The sequence below is a fragment of the Xenia sp. Carnegie-2017 genome, unplaced genomic scaffold, assembly GCF_021976095.1.
Source record: "Xenia sp. Carnegie-2017 unplaced genomic scaffold, XeniaSp_v1 HiC_scaffold_4, whole genome shotgun sequence".
NCBI lineage: Eukaryota > Metazoa > Cnidaria > Anthozoa > Malacalcyonacea > Xeniidae > Xenia > Xenia sp. Carnegie-2017.
This window is the reverse complement of record NW_025813504.1, coordinates 6,431,101-6,449,924: the sequence shown is the minus strand read 5'-3', so window position 1 is coordinate 6,449,924 and position 18,824 is coordinate 6,431,101. Positions and strand designations below refer to the sequence as shown.

The 18,824-nt window shown below is 34.4% G+C and overlaps 1 protein-coding gene and 1 non-coding gene across 3 annotated transcripts in view; both read left to right on the top strand.

Moving 5' to 3' along the window:
* Window positions 1-13,115, top strand: part of LOC124455516 (ATP-dependent translocase ABCB1-like) — a 28,833-nt gene extending 15,718 nt beyond the window's left edge. For both annotated transcript variants that reach the window (XM_047006152.1, XM_047006153.1), the window contains exons 13-26: window positions 723-884; window positions 2,034-2,174; window positions 2,464-2,616; window positions 3,739-3,858; window positions 4,685-4,762; window positions 5,300-5,383; window positions 6,604-6,801; window positions 7,502-7,602; window positions 8,568-8,708; window positions 9,281-9,437; window positions 11,057-11,254; window positions 11,710-11,916; window positions 12,139-12,285; window positions 12,768-13,115. In XM_047006152.1, coding sequence (XP_046862108.1) covers window positions 723-884; window positions 2,034-2,174; window positions 2,464-2,616; window positions 3,739-3,858; window positions 4,685-4,762; window positions 5,300-5,383; window positions 6,604-6,801; window positions 7,502-7,602; window positions 8,568-8,708; window positions 9,281-9,437; window positions 11,057-11,254; window positions 11,710-11,916; window positions 12,139-12,285; window positions 12,768-12,968 — 2,088 coding nt within the window. In that variant the 3' untranslated portion in view covers window positions 12,969-13,115. The remainder of the gene's footprint in view (window positions 1-722; window positions 885-2,033; window positions 2,175-2,463; window positions 2,617-3,738; window positions 3,859-4,684; window positions 4,763-5,299; window positions 5,384-6,603; window positions 6,802-7,501; window positions 7,603-8,567; window positions 8,709-9,280; window positions 9,438-11,056; window positions 11,255-11,709; window positions 11,917-12,138; window positions 12,286-12,767) is intronic.
* A 3,047-nt stretch (window positions 13,116-16,162) lies between these two features.
* Window positions 16,163-16,235, top strand: Trnaa-ugc. Its single transcript has one exon. It is a non-coding gene; the product is annotated as a tRNA-Ala (tRNA).
* The last annotated feature ends 2,589 nt before the right edge of the window (window positions 16,236-18,824 follow it).

Here is an 18,824-nt window from a genome sequence, read left to right as displayed (position 1 = left end):
TTTCTGTATTCTTACGATGGACTCTAATAATACACGATTATATATATCACACAGAAATCTCACGTGATTTTTGTGTAATTGCTTAACACCGTTGACTCAACCATCTTTGGAAAGAGAGCCTTTACTGGCTCCTTGGATGTATGTGAAATGACAGAATATTTTGAGTAAACTTTACATTTGAGGTCTTTATCTGCATCAGAATCACTGATTAGTTGATCTTGCACAAAATTCACTTGAGATAGCCTTTTGACGTTTTTTGTGCTAGTACTGTGTAATTTGTGGTCCCAACGCACAGTTGCAGCAAACAACCAAAATAAATATATGTTTTCGATTAATGAAGTCGCCAAATTCGTAGCTGGAAGGACTATATTTATACATATGCCCTCAATTGAACTTACAACGTCACCGATTGCTCGCGAGTAAACTCAAAATTAACGTTCTCCATCTTCGCTTAACTTTTTTTATCTGCTAGGCAAGTGTACAAAACCAGTCAATGATTAAACTTAAGCGGAGAGATTGCAAATAATAGGGATCAATATTTAGCTGCTAAAGAAACAACAAATATTAAATTGATGAAATTAGTCGTAAATTATACTTTGAGCTTCGTGATGTTTTTTATTTTATTATACGCTATAGCAATGTTCACCGGTTTGACAAAATGTCAGTTGTAAATTGATAATTTGATCACTACCATGATACTTGTCAATTTTTAAACCTCTTAGGCTGGTAAAGGCCGCACAACTATAGTTATTGCACATCGTTTATCCACGATAAAGACCGCTGACTTAATAGTGTCTGTTCGCAAAGGAGCCGTCGTTGAAACTGGAACACACGAAGAATTGATGGCAGCAGAAGGGATCTATAAAAGTTTAGTGATGTTACAGGTAATGGATATGATACATGTGTAAAGACGGAAACCTTAAAGTTTGAACACCAGGGTCTTGAAAATAAGTTGTTTAGGTAGTTAAATCGATTGTAAGAGCATACGAAATATATATAATCGGTCGAAAATTTCGGCTTAGAAGTAGGTGACCTCGCGCAGGAAATGAATTATAAAAAGTAGCGCTCTTTTCGTGAAGTGTATACACCGTGCAATAATATATAATGTCAGTATGAAATAGCGTCCGAGCAGTTTTACTTTTTAAGTATTTACTTTGATTGTTTGCTGAAAAATGTCGTCAAAATGTACACGTATGGCACATGTATAGGAAAACATCCCATAAACAGCTTAAATGTTTACTATTAACCTGTGTAATGAACCTATGACCTAAATACAAGTGTTCTCCTTATTACGTCACATCCGGTGCAGTGTCAACTTCTTTAAATTGATTAAACTATCTAAAACGCTATTTTCTTAACTCTGACATATAGAGACTTTAAACGCAGACTGCAAACTAGAAACATGCATCACATAGAGAGATATCTCTAATTTCATCATTGAGCACGAATGTAACATTATGTTAATACAAAAACATATTGTCCGTTAGTATGAATATTTTTCATGTCTATTTTAAGCCAATAGCATTATTTTTTTATGAAGAAATTGTGGAAAGTGAGTTTTGCCTTTTTCAACATTTTGCAGCTAAAAGCTTACCTGTTAATAATAAACTTGTAAACAATGACCTATAAAACATTGCTTATTATCTAGTTAAATTTTGTAAAAAGAGAATCAGTTATGACTTTTCCCTTTTCCAAAAGCCATTACCAGCCGACAATATTATGAAGTCTAGTAAGAAACATTCTCCGAACAAAAAATGTCCATGTTTAACTCATGTTTGAGGAAGAAAATAGAAATGAAAAACTATCTTTTTGTTACTCAAATATTTAGTTGAACATGGACCTTATACTTGGAGTAGATCTTTCTCTTTACCAGCTCGGATCCTTTTGATCAATTCTAATTAATGTTATTTTTTCATATATTATTGTAAAGAGCTCTTTTGCTTTTTTTTGCTATCTTAATTTACCTCTCAACGAAATAACGAAATTTTTAATACATACAGCGAAACATAAGCTTCTTTTGCGTCATTATATAGGAGAAAGCCGGGGTTGAAGAGCCTGAAATAGATGAGGAGGCTGAAGAGGAGAATTTAAAGCCAAGTTCCCTTGCTTTTCCGCAATTGGATTTATCTACAGCAACTACTTCAACTCATACAGTCTCAAGAGTGTCGGGAAAAGTTTGTACACATTTAGTATTTACTAAATTTATTTAGTAGATTACATTCATTGTTATTTTTGAAATCTTGCGTGTTCTTGAATTTAAGAGACGACAGCTACGTAACTTCTTTAAAGCACAAGCAATTCCATTCTTAACATGGCAGATGCCCAGTTGCCACAAGTTTATTCAGATCTGTGTTTAGTTGTATCGGATTCAATCATTTGCAATTTATATAATATCTTAGGGTGAACTTTCTCTTGTTTTGTTTATATACATGATGTTCGTGAACATGATTATAAATGTTTCAGGGAGAAGAGGAGGACCTTAAAAAGGTGTCATTAATTGAAATCGTCAAAAAGAACAAACCCGAGTGGAAATATTTAGTGCTTGGTATTTTTGGTGCTTCGCTATTTGGATTGTATCCTGCTTTGTACGGTCTCAGCTTAGGAGGAATATTTGGGGTGAGTACAATGAAAAAATTTTTTAAATCTTAACTCTAACGCCTTTTCATTCCAGTTTTCAAAGAGTTGTTTTGTGGCAAGTTGATTTAAACTTACAACACATTCTTGGAGGCTTATGCAAACCAAGGAGATCTTTGTGAGAGCTTGAGAGAGGATGAGTGAAAGCCAGAGGTTTTAACTTGCTCCAGAGTTCTCGTAAACTTCTCCGAGTTTTTCATAAAACAGTGCAAGCTCGAGAAACATTTTTTATTTATTTTGAATAACTACGATACAAAACATGTAAATTCAAAGAAAACGTTTTAATTTTTCCTCTATCAAGCATTTATGACTTACTAGCAAACTCTCTTCGATCGATTTAATTGATTGAATTCGGATTCGTTAACACAGCCTAACACAAACTCAGGTACAGACCAACCAGCGCGCGTGCTTTATTGCTCATTTTGTTTGTAAATCTACATTAAAACAGCCTGAAGTTCATTTTAAAGCAGTTTGATCGATCAAGAAACTTTGTCATCTGGAAATTTATCATCGATGGCATTGTTGTGGATAGGTTTTTAATTTCTTGTAGCGATTAATCACTTTTTTTAACAAATGGATTGCTTAAAGTTTGTTCAAGGAAAAGCTGATAAATATTGTTGTATAGATCTGATTGAACGTTTTTCAAAAAAAACTTTCGAAAGTATAGGGCGTGACCTAGGGGCCTCTGAGGCTCTAGCCTTTCCAGAATTTTGTTTTTAGGGGCATGGCTCCCCTCCAGGGAAGTTTTGCAGAGCTCAACATATATTTGCAATTATGGTCCGATTGTTGGAAGTCACTGCAATAAAGCGACTTAAGAAACTTTTTAAGACATTTTTTATCAATTTTTTTCTGCTTGTAGCAGTTATATCGATATCACAATAACACTAACTCTTACAATAATCCTAAAACAGTTTTCATTCATCATTATTATTGGAGCATGCAATCTCAGAATCTCAGTGTTTCTCTTATCATTTCTTTCGCAAGTGAACATGTGGTAATTTATTACAAATAGTGCAAGCTTCTTCACTCGATCTTTACTACTTTCGGTTCTTGACAATGATTCATGTAATACTTCGAGCTTCTTCACTATTTACTTCTTTCTAGACTCTCGACAATGATCCAAGTAATGCAAAAGACAGAGAGGAAATGGAGGACGATAGCAGAAAATGGGCACTTTACTTCTTCTTCTTAGGGGTTGAAAGTGGTTTTGGTATCGTTGTACAGGTTAGTAATTATACAAAAATTATGGAATTTGATTGTCATAAAGAAAAATGGTCTCTGAGTTATGAGTAAAAATGCCATGGTGATCAAATTAAGTTTTGAAAATTTTGGAATCAGGAAATGTAGGTGATTACTATTTTAGCCATTTTGACCATAGCTAAGAATTTATCTCAACGTAGATCACAAATTTGCTTTCATTGATATGGCATTTATAATGTAGAAAAAATGAAGCTGGCAATGGATCACAACTTTGAAAAGGAAATTCCTACCTCAAAAACCTTAGGGAAATAAGTCATGATACAAAAACAGTTGAACGATATGTTTCATCAATTAGAAGACGAAAAATTTTCTCATCTTTTCTTGGTTTTCATGATATTTTTAATTCATGCAAGTGCCCATGATACGAATTCTTTTGTGATCATAAATAAAGGATCTCTAAAGCTCTAATGGGACTTTCTTTAAAAACAAATGTTTGCCTGCTTAGTTTTTAGCCCTATTTACTCAACATAAACTTACCCGGATTGGACCCAGGTTTATTTTTTGCTTGTAAACACTGCTAACACTGCTTTCGTAGTAACATGTTTTCTGTTGCGAAATTAGAAAACATACATGAAATGTGTTGCTTGGTTTGAAACTGTTTCCTGGTGGGATAATTTTTTGATGTTTTACATGACATATAGAATCCCGGGTGGATAATTGTCCTTAACGCTTGCTATACGAACTTTCTTTATATTAGTATAAGTTTATGAAGGCACTTTCATAGCTAGAGTGTCAACTAAACATATTTTGTCCTGTTCCTTTTTACTAAATCATAAATGTTGTATTTCAGTATTGGTTCTTAGCAAAAGCCGGAGAAGCTTTAACAAAACGTCTACGTACCGACACGTTTCTTCATGTTCTAAGACAGGTAATTCAAAAAACATAGGTTGATGATTCTCGCTGAATAGGAAAAATTAAAAAAATAGTGATAATAAGCTCGCCGTTTGCCATACCAAATATAATCCTTTCAATGGGTGTGTTATGAGAAACTCATGCTTGCTCTATCTTTATAGCTAGATAAAGCTAAAAAAAATGCACAGTTCTTTAGAATGACTTAATAAATTATTGCAAGTTTGTATCTAAAGTGCAGGATTTGAATTCGTGAACATCTTTTCTTACGTTAAAGGTATATGAAAATCACCTCCTTTTCTGTAGTTTTTACATTTTTTAATTAAATGAACAGTTACGTAGATTTTTAAATTGCGATCATAGAGAGATATCCTTAAGGATAAATTTTTCTTAGTACATTTTCTGCGGTATCATGTGTACGTGTTTCGTTTGGCCGGCAACCAATACATCTTGGAAATAAAAAAGAAATCAGTTATTTAAGCGTTCTTGTATTAATATTTGTTGTTGTTCTTCCATAGCTCTTTTTTTAAACAAAATCAATTTTCCATTTCCATAGGATATGAGCTACTTTGATAAGCCAGAAAACAGCACTGGTGCTGTGTGTATGCGGTTATCTACTGATGTCTCCAAGATACAGGGGGTACATTTACGTTATATTAAGGGCTGATTACATGAGCCCTGGTAGCCGGGATTCAGCGAAGCGTTAAATGATTTTGACAAATGGAAACGATTTAATACATATCAGATAAATCTTCTTCAGTAATTTCATAATATTCTGGCTTTATAAATACGCAAGCATTTAAAATGAGAACAACTAATGTGGCCTAATTTTAGTATTGCCTTTGAAATAACTTGTGGTACTTTACGAACAGTTGTAATTTTTCCGCTAAAAATTTTGCCTCCTTTCAATGACTCAAAATCCTCTCACGCCTCACTGAATCCCGGTTAGACGGGATCATGTAAACAGCCCCTTGAAAGTCCTATTACTCTAGTAAGCAAAGTCAATAATTTTTTGTTTGCAGTGCCTGTAGACATAATTTTGATGTATACGAAAATATTACACCATATCTTGTGCCTTTTCCATATAAATATATTTAGAAAAAACATTGTGAGCAAGCTTTTTACTGGAACTTGATCGATTGTACGAATTTTAATAGCTAATTTATTTTTTTGCATATTCATACTTTATCAAATTAAAACATTCTTGTACATTTGTGTCTGGCACAGAGGTGGGTTATTAGTTGCCAGGCCAGTAGGCTAAGACAAAGTTACGGACTTTTTAAAGTATGTACTACTCCCATTAAGTGTTAGCAATATGAAACCAAATTTCAAAAACTATTAACACGGTCTGTGAGATTGGGAAAACACGCTATCGCATGAGCTCTGAGCATCGCGCATTTGAACAGTACATAGTACGAAAGACATTTTCGTCAATATTCAATCTCTCTTATGGATATAAACGGTCTGAAGTAGATACATATGTAGCAGTACAGAATAGCAAAAAGCAAAAACTAATTGTGTCTAGAAACCACGAACTTTCCGAAAGCCCGAGTCTCTATAGTCTTAAGCCTACTAAGTAATCCACCAATTGTCATGCAACCACCATAAACGTACACAACTTTAAAAGCATCAAAAGCATTGAAAAATACCGTTTACAAAGCGTGAATGAAGAGTCTACCCTTGGAGTTTGTGTTGGCTGAAAATAACTTAACAATAAACGTTCTTCAAAGCACCATACAAAAATTATCCCCTTCTCCTTTGAAACCTCGCATTTTGAACACAATTTATTTGTCCTTGACTCAACGTTTTCTTATTTTCACTCATCATGCCTTAAATGTAGTTTTATCTTTACTGCACCAGGCTACAGGAGCACAACTTGGTCTTCTTGCCTCAAGTATCGCTACAATCGCAAGTGGACTAGCAGTTTCGTTCTCTAAAAGCTGGAGAATAACACTTGCAATGTGTGCTGTGACTCCACTGGTCTACGTTGGGGGGACATTTTTCAATGTGTTCATGGGAGGAGGCGGTGTTGATCAAGATCGCTCCAATGCTGGATCGGTATGAATGGAATATATTTTAAGTCTCCCCCCAGTTTCTTTGCCACATATTTCAACGCTATTTTCGGTACTGAATAATTTAACGTGTATTTAAGGACCATTTGGTCATTAGAAATAGCAACCACGTGTACAAAAGAACTAAAAACCTGTTCAAATCATATGTTGATTTCGTTTATCACCATTGCACTATGGCGATAGCATCCTGGCTATCACCATAGTGCAATGGTGACGTCTTGCACTTGGGACACAAGATGTACGGTTACGCATTGTATGGATTGTTTTGTAGAGTAACCAATGTCCTTTATATAAAAGTAACTATAACAGGTGCAACAGTAACAAAAACACAACGTGCGCGAGTAACCACCACATTCACATTGGATGAAAATTGCTCGAAACAAGAAGCTGCATTCTTTCTCTTGCCATTAAAATTTTCTTACACGTTAACAGAATTCAAAAAACACCACGCAGATAGCAGAATAATGAGTTGTTTTTATTATAACCAAATGACTGCTAAACATAAATGATGTATACTTATGTTATTCCCATAAAACCATTCCATTTTGCAAACTTTTTGATAGGTCTAATTTTAGACTTTAGTAGATTTGTGTACAGATATTAAATGCGCGTTTGGTAATGAGTGCAAATCCAAGCAGTTTCGTTAGATCAAGGACTAAAACTTGACAAATTTCTTTGAAATCCAGGTGGCTGCAGAAACGATTTCGAATATTCAAACGGTTGTTTCACTAGGACGTGAAGAAGAATTTTATGAACGTTATAGCGACTCTCAAATTGAGCCACTCAGGTATATTTACGTTTTAGCGTCTGGACATTGATGACTTTTCTCCTATACGTAATTGCACTGTCTTTAAAGCGTTAATGACTCGAAAATTTTACTATTTAAAAATTTTAATTATATTTTCATCGGACAGACATTTTAAAATGATAGTGTATTTTTAAACAGGCCAAGAGCAAAAATTTTTGTCTAAGACTACAGCGTCGACTTACCAAAGTTGTTTGATAACAAGAGAAAACACCTTCAGCGAAATTTATCATCAGAAAAGCGTGATGCATGTTTAAAATGATTTGGCCATTTAAAACGAAAACTATTTTTTGACAAATTGACACGATGATATTGTATAATCGCAACATTGAATATCATGTGCTTGAATTCGTTGTTTTTTAACGTTTTGGTAAGTGCTCCACTCATTCTTTCTTCCGCACATTTTCTTCGCCAAATATTTGCATGTGACTAGTGTTTAAAATAATCCTTATATAATTAAAGAACCGGTCCAGTTTTTTATAAATGATTCTTACACCTTTCTAGATACTCATTTTGCATAATAGTTCGCTGTAAAGTTTCAAACACTCTTTAGTTTGCAGACCACTTTTGGTTAAAATAATCAAGCAATATTTATACTTTTCGATAAAGGAAGCTCTTCGATGAAGAAATCTGTTCTCGGTTAAAGAGAACCAGCTATTTCAACTTCTCATTATACAATGTGACGTCACAAGTTGTGTAGAGCGTCCATCACATGAACTGAACTATCGTAAATGGTTTTAAAAAGTAGACTGAAATTTTCAAAGATGTGCTTAATGAGAAAATAATCTAAAATGTACAATTTTTGTGTCATATTCATCTTTAGAATTTTGTTTAGCATACGCAATAAGTTGTGAGGACTACTGCATGACGAAATGTGACGTGTTTGATTTCGCTTGCTTTTTATCCGAAAGCAGCGTGAGATATTTTGAAACTTTTGGTATTTTCAGGAAAGCAAAAAGAACTAGTCATATGGCAGGGTTTGCTAACGGAACTTTGATGGCAGTGGGGAACATCGCATTCGCTGTTGGTTTCCGTTATGGTGGCTACTTACTTAGTAAAGGGAAAGTTGATGTCAATGAAATGACGACGTAAGTTTGTGCAAATACCATAGAGTAATTATGGCCTATGGGCCTGGCTACTTTAGGGGTGTTTGGTTTTGAGTAGTTACTTTCAGCATTAGTTCACCCTAATGGTCGAGTCTTAATCCACGTAGTATGAATGATATTTTCAATACGTTTGAAGTTGTATAAGGCTGGAATATTTGATAATGATGCACATGATTGTTTTATTTGGGTAAAAATGCTGATGTTGGAAAGGTCTTGAAAGTTTTACAAAGAGGGGGTGATTACCTTTGCGACTCTTTTAATACAGAATGTTTGCATGTGGCCATGTTAGGGGAGAACATCAAAGTGCCAATGCTCAACAGAGCATGAAATTAACATTAATTCTTTTCACTACGTGCAATGACAACACTAGGCGTCTACTTTTGCAACGAAGATTACTTTCAATGGTGGTGGTGGGGGGGGGGGCGGGGGATAATTTCGAGAACTCTACGGTAGTTCTTCGTATTTTGAAGACTTTGATCTGCAAAAATATACTTTGTTTTAGGATTTCTTAGTAAAATATCTATTCAATATAAACATATTTTCCTTTCCGATAGATCTGTTTTTACAATAATTATGTGCGCAGTTGTTATTGGGCAACTCTCCTCCATGACTCCCGATTATACCGAAGCTCGAAAAGCGACCAACAGAGTTTTCAGTTTCCTGGAGAAAATTCCGGAAATCGATAGTTATAATGATCGTGGAGTTATACCGGTAATATTTACTATTTGCTATTTTACATCAGTTTATAGATAACAATTATTTCAGTGAAAAATAATACAAGAATTCTTTCCTGTGCACTAAGGATGAATACTTTTTGTTCTATGAAAAGTATGTTTGTGTAAGTGAGTGGCTCCAGCTAATGTTCCTCCAGGGGTTATCTAAGCTCTTCAAATGCCATTGGGGTGCTCATCCGATAGTGGTATTCACCAGAGCCCTGTATATGTAAGAGTTGGGACACGTATTGTTCTCTGCATTTTGGATTATGATCATGGTGAACGGGTAGATATGGTCACGTGTGTATCTAGCCGCCATTTTTGTTCCAAAAGTGCCAATTATAACCATTTTTACTTAGGAGATAAGTTATTAAAAAATGTTTTCAATGATTTTATGTTGCGTTATAATAGTTCTAATCAAAGCGATCAAGAATAGAAACATAACGCTCCCTTGCGGCAAAAACAGTAGTAAAGGCGTATAAATTACATCCACTGCATTAAATAATTGCTTTTTCAATATTATAACATCAATAAACAACTGAATTCCAAACGTGGCGATTGCTGTCTATTCATGAGAGGAAAAATATAACAGATAGCTTGTCTTTCCAGCACTGAATGCTCAATATTTGCTGTCATTTGGAACAAAAATGGCGTACGCTAAGCACTTTTACTTCCCGTGTCCCAACTCTCCTAATACAGGGCTCTGGTACTCACTGACTCTATATATCACTGTATACAATTTTCGGCTATACCAAAACAACAAAAAGTATGCTTCATCCGTCAATAGAAATGTTAGCTAAGAGAGCTGCTTATCTATTGATCAACAAAGATCCAGTGGGTTATTTTGTGAAAATTTTTAAAACAGGTACAAAAAATTTTATTAGTGTATGGTGGCGAAATATGGTTTTTTACCTTCTGATAAATATTTGCTTTACTTATAAATACTAAATATTTTCTTACATTTCGTCATTTCCTTAATACTTTAAATGTTTATATACATCCAAATGTGTTCGGTTTCATTATTTGATCTATTTGGTTAAGTTACTGATTGTTTTAGTAATTGCCAGTGAAAATGCAGCTTTCGTAAATAGTTTCTATAAATTGATACGTTTATTTGATTGATTTATTTAGAAAAACAGATACAATTGCATACGCATACGCTTTATATTCACAAAAATATTCCTTTAAATGATACACATTTTAGAGGACGATTATGTTTTCTTTACATGGAAAATATCAAAATACAATCTCCGTCGTGCTTTATCTATAAACATGCTGCTATATTCCAATTTTATAAAAATGGAGTCTAGATCCTCCAGTTCCTTAAAGCAAAGTTCCGTACTCACGAAGTCTGGATTTTAAAGAATAACTTTCGCTGGATTCCAGATTTCGGAATCCTTTACATAGCAATTCTAGCTTGGGTTTCTGGTTTTAGAATTCTTCACAAGAAATTTGAATGCGATGAGATAAGAGAAGTTTGGTTGTGCCTCTTTTGTAAGGCTCATGTATGGCTCATTATAAAACAAAAGACGAAACTTTGAAAGAGTGCATACAAGAAAAATAGTTGAAATCTCTTTTAAACGTATTTTTTGATGATGTATTTTTTATCATCATTAGACATCCTGTAACGGCGAAGTTCGACTGGCCAGCGTAAAATTCCGATATCCAACTCGCCGACATGTAAAAGTCTTACGTGATCTTAGTTTTAATGTTCAGCCTGGACAGACAGTAGCTCTCGTTGGCACTAGTGGCTGTGGTAAAAGTACTTCTATTTCTTTAGTGGAGCGATTTTATGATACACGTAGTGGGCGTGTGGTAAGTGTACGAGCTGTCTATTTATCAAGCCACGCACGTAGGAAAACCGATAATTTAGAGGGGTTGTTCTATAATCATATATGCATGTTATAATTCGTTTAAGAAAATGGATATTAAAGGAACTTGATACTGCATATTATGCATGTATATATGAATGTATGCCGTGCTCCACCCTCCCATCTCCCCCGCAAAAAAATATCGATCTTTCTACGTCCATGTATCCACTCCACGTCAACAATGCTAAATTTTTCGTTTAACTATATAACTTTGAGTATGCCATTTTCGCTTCCCTTTCATCTTGTTTTGATTCTAGTAAAGGGAAACATTTTTACAACTTTATGTCGTTTATTGCATAATGAAACATCACATGCGATATTGATTTTGTCTTCAACATGTCAATGGGTTTTTCGATGAGGAAGTCACGAAATAAGATTGTTATTTCCATACTCATTTAGATGATCGATGGCTATGATGTTAAAGAATTAAACCTGAAATGGTTGAGAAGCCAAATTGGTATCGTTTCGCAGGAGCCAGTTCTCTTTGACGTATCGATTAAAGAAAATATAGCATATGGCGATACAACACGAACTATTAGTGATAGTGAAATTGAAGAAGCAGCAAGATCTGCGAATATCCATGACTTCATTTCGAAATTGCCTCAGGTATAGTTAACTGTGAATGCTTTATAGTGAATCTTCTACGATACCAAATGATGAATATTAAGCGCGCTTTACAAATTAAACATAAAATGTTTTACTAGCGGTGCAAGTTCATATTAAATACTCAAATGTATAATAATAAGTGCGTTTAAAATGCTCACGCATGGCAATGTATTCTGATACTTGGATATGCTCTCTCATTGTGTTTTCCTATCTGAAATGTAGGGATATGATACAGTTGTTGGAGACAAGGGTGCTTTAATATCAGGCGGACAAAAGCAAAGAGTTGCTATTGCACGAGCATTAATCCGAGATCCAAAGATTCTCCTTTTGGACGAAGCAACGTCTGCTTTAGATACAGAAAGTGAAAAGGTAAATTATTGTTTTGATATTGATAAAAATCAGTCCATCAAACCTCTTTAGAATGAGCTAATATTTCCGAAGTATGGTATGAGAAAAAGTTAAAGCGAAATGAAAAGTTTATCAATGTAGTGACTTAACTATTTATGTTATTTTTACATTTTTATATAATTTGTGTTTATTTTCTAAATGCTTTTAAATTCTTAAAATTTTACATTTTTTGTAGCCAAATTCATTCTTCTGAATTTCTATTTTCAGAAAAGTCATACATTGTTTTAGAAATGGGAGTGCTATGAAATTTGGGGTTGGGCCCATCAAAATTGCATGCTTATTGCAACGAGGCCCTAAGTGAATAATTTAAATGAAAAATCTTTTGAAATAACTAGAGTAATTTTCAATTAAGTAAAATTGTACATACCATTTTATTTTCAATGAAGCACAATTTTCTTCTAACCATGCACTCGACCTTTTTATCATCTTTGTATTTTTTCAAGGTTGTCCAAGAAGCCTTGGATAGGGCGAGTATTGGACGTACTACTCTTGTTATCGCTCATCGTCTTTCAACAATTCAACATGCAGATGCTATTATGGTTATAAGGAAAGGAAAAGTAATCGAACGAGGCACACACGAAGAGCTCCTTGCTCTGAAAGGGGTTTACTTTCATTTGCATTCCGCGCAATCCCTTTCCTCTTGAAAACGTTTTCAGTACTTTGATATGGTAATTAACAATTTAAACAAATTCACACGATGAAGAGAAAATTAAAGCTCGACTCACTTGATGTTAGTGCTTGTAGTTAAAATTGTTTTCGTTTAATCTTTATTAAAACGCCAAACCATTAAACGAGTTGTTTTAATTTTCATCCCCGTACAACTCAAATAAATATTAAGTGCATGTAATTTATTGTCATAAGTTGAAGAGTTATCGTTTGGTGAAGAACGTAAGGCCCCAAGCTTTTGTAGTGCAAAATAATATATTTGTTAAAAAATCTATATTTTCTATTGCGATCTAGCGGAAGTATCTTGCTGGAAGGACGTGTCTGCTTTAGAATTTGCTTCAGAAAAGTAGGGGACACGAACATCAAAAAATTTCGACACTAGTGGACCTTCTGTTAAGATATCTACTCTGTGTTCAGACCATCGTATTATAAATATACTGGAATGATAACTCCATTAAGAATGCTCAGTGATTGGATGAAGGCAACATACATCTAAAATTTGCCAAATCCCCCCTGAAATAGTGCGTATGTTCTTCGCAATCGATATTTGTTTTTAATTTTGGCAACGGGAATTCCATCAATTCCAAAATTTTCTTGTCGTTTTTCGACAATTTTTCTGAATTGTACCATGCTTAGCTTGTACCTAGCGCGATATCTACGTGGATAAACGTAATCGACAAGAATGGAGATTAATCCGAGAAACTACTACTAGACGGAAAATACTAAAAAATAAATAAAAACATTTCATTTGAATATTTTCTGTATCATGCACATCTTTTTTTTAAATACATCTTTTCTTGTCTTTTTTACGTTTAAAAAATGTTCATTGGGTCTTTCTAATATGAAGATATATGTTTCAGTTTCCCAGTTTTTATTTCATTTTTGTTTTTATATCAAATTGTTGCGCATGATGTTGCAAATTATGTTAAAGTTGTGTTAAGTTCAATTGTACATTCGGGTACGTTGGGGACGATAAGGGACAATATAGAAAACATGAGTGGAACGGAAGTAGAGAGAGCAGAGAACGGAAATGAGACAAGCGATAGAAGCGAGATATTTGAGGAGTAATAATAAAAATTGTTTTAGAAACCAAAGTTGTGATTGTGATTATTCTTCGTGTTCCGAAGACACTAGGACGGAGGTCAATTTTCGGAAGCTTATTCGTGATATGTGATGTGTTTATTTTCTTTTCCATTTTATGGGTTTTGGGGTTTATGGGTTTTACACACAACATACAAAAATAGGACATTGCTTAAATGAAATATGTTATTTGTATTTATACATGGCATAAATAAGGCTTTTTATGCCCCATTAAATAGACACTATTTCAATTTCATGAAGAAGGCTAATACACTTTTTCGAAATATCGAAGTTCTCCAAAATATGGAAACCTGAATGTTTATTAGCGTTATAGGGGAATTAGCTCAAATATTAAAGCGCGCGCTTTGCATGTGCGACTTAACGGGAATGATGCCCATATTCTTCAATATCATTATGTCAATCATTATATTAATTATATAAGGATGGCTAAAACACTTTCTTTAAAATGCCTGTGTTCTCCATAAACATTGCCAACTGAACTTTTTTTTGCGATGTAGGGGAATCATTTCAAGTGGTAGAGCGCGCGCTTAGAATGTGCGAGGTAACAGTATCGATACCCGTATTCTCCCTTATCATTATGTCAATCACTATATTAATATTATAAGGAAGATTAAGACACTTTTTTTAAAATGCCAGTGTTATCCATAAACGTGAACTTTTAATTCGAGTTGTAGGGGAATAAGCTCAAGTGTTAGAGACAGCGGTTTTCATCTGCGAGTTTTCAGGATTAATGAGCGGTTTCTCCAACGCCATTTGGTCAATCACAATATTATGACTTATATCACTTAATATAATGAAGAAGGCTAATTAACTTTTTAATAAATGCTAGTGTTCTCCATAAACAATGCTCCCTGAACTTTTATTTCCTTTTAAGGGAATTAGCTAAAATTTTAGAACGCGCGCTTTGCATGCGAATTAACGCGAATGATGCACGTATTCTCCAATACCTTTATGGCAGTCACTATATTATTATTATAAGGAAGACTAAAACACTTCTTTTGAAATACCAGTGTTCTAAATAGACATTGCCACCTAAACTTTTAATTTGAGTTTGTAGGGGAATTAGCTCAAGTGGTAGAGCAAGCGGTTTTCATTTTAGAGGCAACGGGATTGATGCCCGTTTTTGCCGACGCCATTAAAGTTGGCACTATTTTAAATGCATGAAGAAGGTTAAACACTTTTTTGAAAAATCGGTGTTCTCCAAAATATTGCAACCTTAATGTTTATTTGTGTTGTATGGGGATTAGCTCAAGTGTTAGAGCAAGCTGTTTTTATGTACAGGGTAACAGGATTAATGAGCGTTTATGTCAACCACCATTTATGCCATTAAGTCAATCACCATATTATAACTATGAAGAAGGCTAAAACACATTTCTAGAAATGTCAGTGTTCTCAATAACAGTTGCCAACTGAATTTTAATTTGTGTTGTACGGGAATTAGCTCAAGTGTTAGAGCAAGCGGTTTTCATGTACAAGGTAACAGGATTAATGAGAATTTCATATAACTATGAAAAAGGCTAAAATACTTTTTAATAAATGCCGGTGTTCACCATAAACATTGCCACCTGAACTTTTAGCGTTGTAGGGGAATTAGCTCAAGTAATAGAGCGCGCGCTTTGCATGTGCGAGAAATTTCAGTGTTCTCAACAACCATTGCCAAGTAAGTTTTAATTTGCGTTGTATTGGAAATAGCAAGTAGTGGTGGAGCAAGCGCTCTTCATGTTAGAGGCAACGAGATTGCATGTGCGATTTAACGGGAATGATGCACGTATTCTCCAATATCATTATGTCAATCACTATATTAATATTATGAGAAAGGCAAAAATTTTTTTTTTAAAATGCCTGTGTTCTTCATGAAGATTGCCACCTAAACTTTCTTAAGCATTGCAGGGGAATTAGCTCAAATGGTAGAGCGCGCGCTTTGCGTGTGCGAGGTTACGGGATCGATGCCCGTATTCTCCAATTTCATTATGTCAATCACTATATTAATATTATAAGAAAGGTAAAAAATTTTCTTAAAATGCCTGTGTTCTTCATGAAGATTGCCACCTAAGCTTTCTTAAGCATTGCAGGGGAATTAGCTCAATTGGTAGAGCGCGCGCTTTGCGTGTGCGAGGTTACGGGATCGATGCCCGTATTCTCCTATTTCATTATGTCAATCGCTATATTAATATAATGAAGAAGGTAAATTAACTTTTTAATAAATACCTGTGTTCTACTTAAACATTCTACCTGAAATTTTATTTGCGTTGTAGGGGAATTTGCTCAATTGTTAGAAAAAGTGATTTTAATGTGCGAGGTAAAAGGATTAATGAGCGTTTTCTCCAACGCCATTACGTCAATCACCATATTACAACTATGAAGAAGGATAAAATACTTTGTAATAAATGCATGTGTTCTCCATAAACATTGCCACTTAAACTGTAACTTGCATTGTAGGGGAATCAGCTCAAGTAATAGAGCGCGCGCTTTGCATTCGCTAGGTAACTGGATCGATCTCCGTAATCTCTAATTTCATTATGTCAATCGCTATATCAATATAATAAAGAAGCTTAATTAACTTTTTAATAAATGATAATGTTCTCCATATACAATGCTACCTAAACTTTTATATGCTTTGTAGGTGAATTAATTCAAATGTTTGAGCGCTCTATGCATGTGCGACTTAACGATAATGATGCCCGTATTCTCCAATACCATTATGGCAGTAACTATATTATTATTATAAGGAAGGTGAAACACTTCATTTCAAAGGTCAATGTTCTAAATAGACATTGACACCTGAACTTAAATTCGAGTTGTAGGGGAATTAGCTCAAGTGGTAGAGCGCGCGCTTTGCATGGGCGAGGTAACTGGATTGATCTCCGTAATCTCTAATTTCATTATATCAATCGCTATATTAATATAATAAAGAAGCTAATTAACTTTTTAATAAATGATAGTGTTCTCCATATATAATGCTACCTAAACTTTTATATGCTTTGTAGGTGATTTGATTCAAATGTTTGAGCGCTCTTTGCATGTGCGACTTAGTGAAAATAATGAAAGTATTCTCCAATACCATTATGTCAGTCACTATATTATTATAATAAGGAAGGCTAAAACACTTCTTTCAAAATGCCAGTGCTCTAAATAGACATTGCCACCTGAACTTTTAATTCGAGTTGTAGGGGAATTAGCTCAAGTGGTAGAGCGCGCGCTTTGCAGGTGTGAGGTAACGGGATCGATGCCCGTATTCTCCAATTATTTTTATGAAGAAGGTTGATAAATGTAATGAATATAATCGCTATATTATTATAATGAGAAGATTAAATAGTTTTTTATTAAATGATAGTGTTCTCCATATACAATGCTACGTGAAATTTTATATGCTTTGTAGTGGAATTTGTTCACTATTTTATATAATAAGTAAGGCTAAAACACTTTTTTTAAAATGCCAGTGTTCTCCTTAAACAATGCCACCTGAACTTTTAACTGGAGATGTAGAGGACTTCTGTAAAATGCCAGTGCTTTGAATAGACATTGCCACCCGAAATTTAAATTCGAGTTGTAGGGGAATTAGCTCGAGTGGTAGAGCGCGCGTTAGCATGTGCGAGGTAACGGGATCGATGCCCGTATTCTTCAATATCATTATGTCAATCAATATATTAATAAAATGAAGAAGGCTAATTCACTTTTTAATAAATGAAGTGTTCTCCAGAAACATTGCCCTGAACTTTTAATTCGAGTTGTAGGGGAATTAGCTCAAGTGGTAGAGCGCGCGCTTTGCATGTGCGAGGTAACGGGATCGATGCCCGTATTCTCCAATTTCATTATGAAGAAGGTTGATTAATATAATGAATATAATGGGTATTTTATTATAATGAAGAAGATTAAATAACTTTTTATTAAATAATAGTGATCTCCATATACAATGCTCCCTCAACTTTCTTATGCTTAGTAGAGAGTTGATTCAAATGTTTGCGCGCGCTTTACTTGTGCGAGGTAAAGGGATCGATGCCCGTATTCTCCAATACCATTATGTCAATCAATATATTAATAAAATGAAGAAGGCTAATTAACTTTTTAATAAATGATAGTGTCCTCCACAAACATTGCTCCCTGAACTTTTATATGCTTTGTAGGGGAATTAGTTCAAATGTTTGAGCGCTATTTGCATGTGCGACTTAGTGAAAATAATGAAAGTATTCTCCAATACCATTATGTCAGTCACTATATTATTATAATAAGGAAGGCTAAAACACTTCTTTTAAAATGCCAGTGCTCTAAATAGACATTGCCACCTGAACTTTTAAATCGAGTTGTAGGGGAATTAGCTCACATGGTAGAGCGCGCGCTTAGTCTGTGCGAGGTAACGGGATCGATGCCCGTATTCTCCAATATCATTATGTCAATCCATATATTATTTAAATTGAAGAAGGCTAATTAACTTTTTAATAAATGATAGTGTTTTCCACAAACATTGCTCCCTGAACTTTTTTATGCTTTGTAGGGGAATTAGTTCAAATATTTGAGCGCTTTTGCATGTGCGACTTAACGATAATAATGACCGTATTCTCCAATACCATTATGTCAGTCACTACATTATTATTATAAGGAAGGCTAAAACATTTCTTTCAAAATGCCAGTGTTATAAATAGACATTACCACCCGAACTTTTATTTCGAGTTGTAGGGGAATTAGCTCAAGTGGTTGAGCGCGCGCTTTGCATGTGCGAGGTAACGGGATCGATC